The 3,057-nt window shown below is 43.0% G+C and overlaps 1 protein-coding gene across 1 annotated transcript; it reads right to left on the reverse strand.

Annotated features, from left to right (window-relative positions):
* Window positions 1–824: 824 nt before the first annotated feature.
* Window positions 825–1,695, reverse strand: LOC108524614 (defensin-7). Its single transcript, XM_017865700.1, has 2 exons — window positions 1,524–1,695; window positions 825–937 (listed from the first exon to the last, which is right to left on the reverse strand). The coding sequence occupies exons 1-2, from the start codon at window positions 1,693–1,695 to the stop codon at window positions 825–827; spliced, it is 285 nt and encodes a 94-aa protein (XP_017721189.1).
* Between the last annotated feature and the right edge of the window lie 1,362 nt (window positions 1,696–3,057).

Here is a 3,057-nt window from a genome sequence, read left to right on the forward strand (position 1 = left end):
TAGACGGGGTTTCACCGTGTTGCCCAGTGTAGTCTCAAACTCCTGCAACCCATTCATTTCAACCTTAATTAAAGTTGTTTCAATAGAATTGATATAACCCCTAAACTTAAATGGCAGATGTGTGATCCAGGTTGGTTGAATGAAACTCCAACATTTTTGGAAACAGCATGATGGTTTTTCCTTAGAAGGAATGATTTGTTGACTGCATAAACTTTAAGCTGACACTGATTGTCTGCCGAGAACAGCGGAGTTCTTTGAGAGTGGATCCAGTGAAAAAGAGGCAGAGTGAAAAGACAGAGCAGCGGATGGAGAGATCAAGGGCATCATTTGACCTTTCATATACATCTGTGTCTGAAACCGAATTCTTCCTTGAAGTTCCTAGAATTTGCATCTTTATTTTATTAGATTGGCTGGGCGCGGTGGCTCATGCCTGTAATCCCAGCACTTTGGGAGGCCAAGGTGGGTGGGTCACGAGGTCAGGAGATCAAGACCATCCTGGCCAACATGGAGAAACACCGTCTCTACTAAAAATACAAAAACTAGCTGGGCGTGGTGGCGGGCACCTGTAATCCCAGCTACTCAGAAGGCTGAGGCAAGAGAATTGCTTGAACCTGGGAGACAGAGCTTGCAGTGAGCCGAGGTCCTGTCATTGCACTCCAGCCTGGGACTCCACCTTAAAAACAACATAAAAGAAAAAACCTGGAAATCATGTTACCAAGTATTTATTTGGAATGAGAACAGGAAATTGACGACAAGGTATAGAAATAACAATTCCCTTTAATGCTCAAAGCAAATTATGAACTCTTTTTCTCTAGTCTGCAAGCTTAGTAGCAGCAGATTGGGGAGCATTCACCATGGATGAAGCAGGTCCCACCAAGATGTTCTCCAAAAAGGCAGTAGAGTACTCTGCAATGGCAGATCAAGCCCTTCGTTGAGGCTGGGGACCCAGAGAGAGCATCAGAAATTGAGTATGGGGTCAGCAGTGGGTGGTAAAGGGAATCTTGGAGAAGTCACATGTTGGCTGATGAGTGATGTTGGCTGTATTGCAGCCGGTAGCAGAAACAATCTCAGTCAATAGGAATAAATACACAGTGCAGTGCTGGTCACACAGGACTTGAGACTCATTCTCCTTGGCTTCATGTTTTTGCCCTCCTGCCCCATCACACACACACCTGAACACACTCTTAAGCTCCTCTCCAGGTTCTAAAACCTCCTATATAGACAGGGTGAAATATTTTCTATATACTTAAGCTTATTTGTCTGAATCCAGAAGGAACTAGGTAGCATCCCCCTTATATCTTAAACCTAGTGAATTTCACAGTCATATCTTGGAATCATGTTTTTGGAGAAAGAAAAATCTCTTAGATTTATTTGGATCTCTATTCCATTTAGAAATGAGAATATCCAGGACCAGAGATGTTAAGTAAAGCCACCTAAGTGACATCTGCCACTGAGACCCAATTCCAGAGCCTGTCTCCCATCCTTCCCTCTAGTCTGTAGCTCTGCATGCTGGCATCTCTCACCTGGAACCTGAAGAGAGGAGCTCTCATCTCCTGAAAAGTAAATGAGCACATCCTGGTCGCCTGCTGGAGGCTGCTCCTGGGCTGGCATCTCATCAGCTCTTGCCTGGAGCGGTTCTGTCCAGGTCTGGAGGGCCACCAGGAGAATGGCAGAGAGGAGGGTGAGGGTCCTCATACCTGTGGTCACCTGGAGGAGAGGAGGGAGAGCAGGAGTGAATGTGTGGGGATGGAGGAGCCAGCCTGGATTTATAGCTCTGCTGCGAGAAGGCTCAGAGATGGATGCTGCAGTGAGAGGAGGTGGGCATTTTGTTGGAGAGGGTGCGGGTATCCATTGGCCTCCACATCCTTCTGAGGCTCCTCTGCCCTCCCAGCTTTCGTTCTAGCATGAATCTCTAGGTTTAGTGTCTGTGCTAGGTTGGAGCTCATGGTGATGATAAGGATCCTACCATTTTTTCCATTTTTGCCTGCTTAAATATTTACTTTTAATATTGCAGAAAATAATAGAAACAGTGCTTTAATTCAGTAATTTCAGGGAATAAATGCCTCTTATTTTCTGAAAATGAGCCCTCTTCTCTTCAGAGATCCAGACCCGCATAACAGACCTGAATTCCACTGGAGTAGAGAAATAATTCATTAGAGGATTCAAGGGCATTACCCCCCTCATGAAGGGGTGTTCGAGGTTAGGGGATGAGCAGTCTCCTACAGGAGCTGGTAGAGAGGACAGCAACCTCATCAGGCTATAGGTGAAACAAGTTCTGTGAGACAGAGATAGAATTGATTGAAAGATAAAAATATGTTTATTATTTTCAGCTCTATTTACATACATGGGACAATTAAACATTGTATGTGTCTAATGTATACTACCTTAGAATTTGAGATATGTGTATATGTGGTTTTTTTCCCTAAACCACATACAAAAATCAACTCAATGGATTGAAGACCTAAACATAAAATCTGAAACCATAAACTACTAGAAGTACATATAGGGATAAAGCTTTTTGACATTAATCTGGGCAATTATCTCTTGGCTGTGACATCAAAGGCACAGGCAATGAAATGGAAATAGACAAGCGGGGCTGCATTGAACGCTAAAGCACCTGCACAGCAAAGGAAGCCATCAACTAAATGAAAAGGCAACCCAGATTATGAGAGAAAATATTTGCAAACCCTACATGGTAGAAGGGGTAAATATCCAAATACACATGGAGGTCAAACAACTCAATAGCAAAAAACAATTAATCTGAATAATAAATGGGCCAATGAGCTGGCAGGATGCTCACAAAGGCAATCTCAGTGCTTTCAAAGGCCAAAGCAGAAAGATTGCTTGAGCCCAGGAGTTGGAGACCAGCTTCAGCAACATAGTGAGACCCCATCTCTTTAAATAAATAAATAAATAAATAAATAAATAAAACATAAAAACTAAAGAACATGAGTAGACTTTTCTCAAAATAAAATAATGTTTTAGCAGTATGGTGATTCCACAAGGATCTAGAACTAGAAATACCATATGACCCGCCATCCCATTACTGGGTATATA

This window comes from Rhinopithecus bieti, unplaced genomic scaffold (assembly GCF_001698545.2).
Source record: "Rhinopithecus bieti isolate Rb0 unplaced genomic scaffold, ASM169854v2 repeat_8292, whole genome shotgun sequence".
In the NCBI taxonomy this organism is placed as follows: Eukaryota; Metazoa; Chordata; class Mammalia; order Primates; family Cercopithecidae; genus Rhinopithecus; species Rhinopithecus bieti.

Coding starts and splice junctions, on each gene's coding strand:
- LOC108524614 (XM_017865700.1), bottom strand. CDS start 1,695: ATGAGGACCCTCACCCTCCTCTCTGCCATTCTCCTGGTGGCCCTCCAG. Junction 938..1,523: donor CTCCTCTCTTCAGGTTCCAG/GTGAGAGATGCC, acceptor CTGGGTCCCCAG/CCTCAACGAAGGGCTTGATC.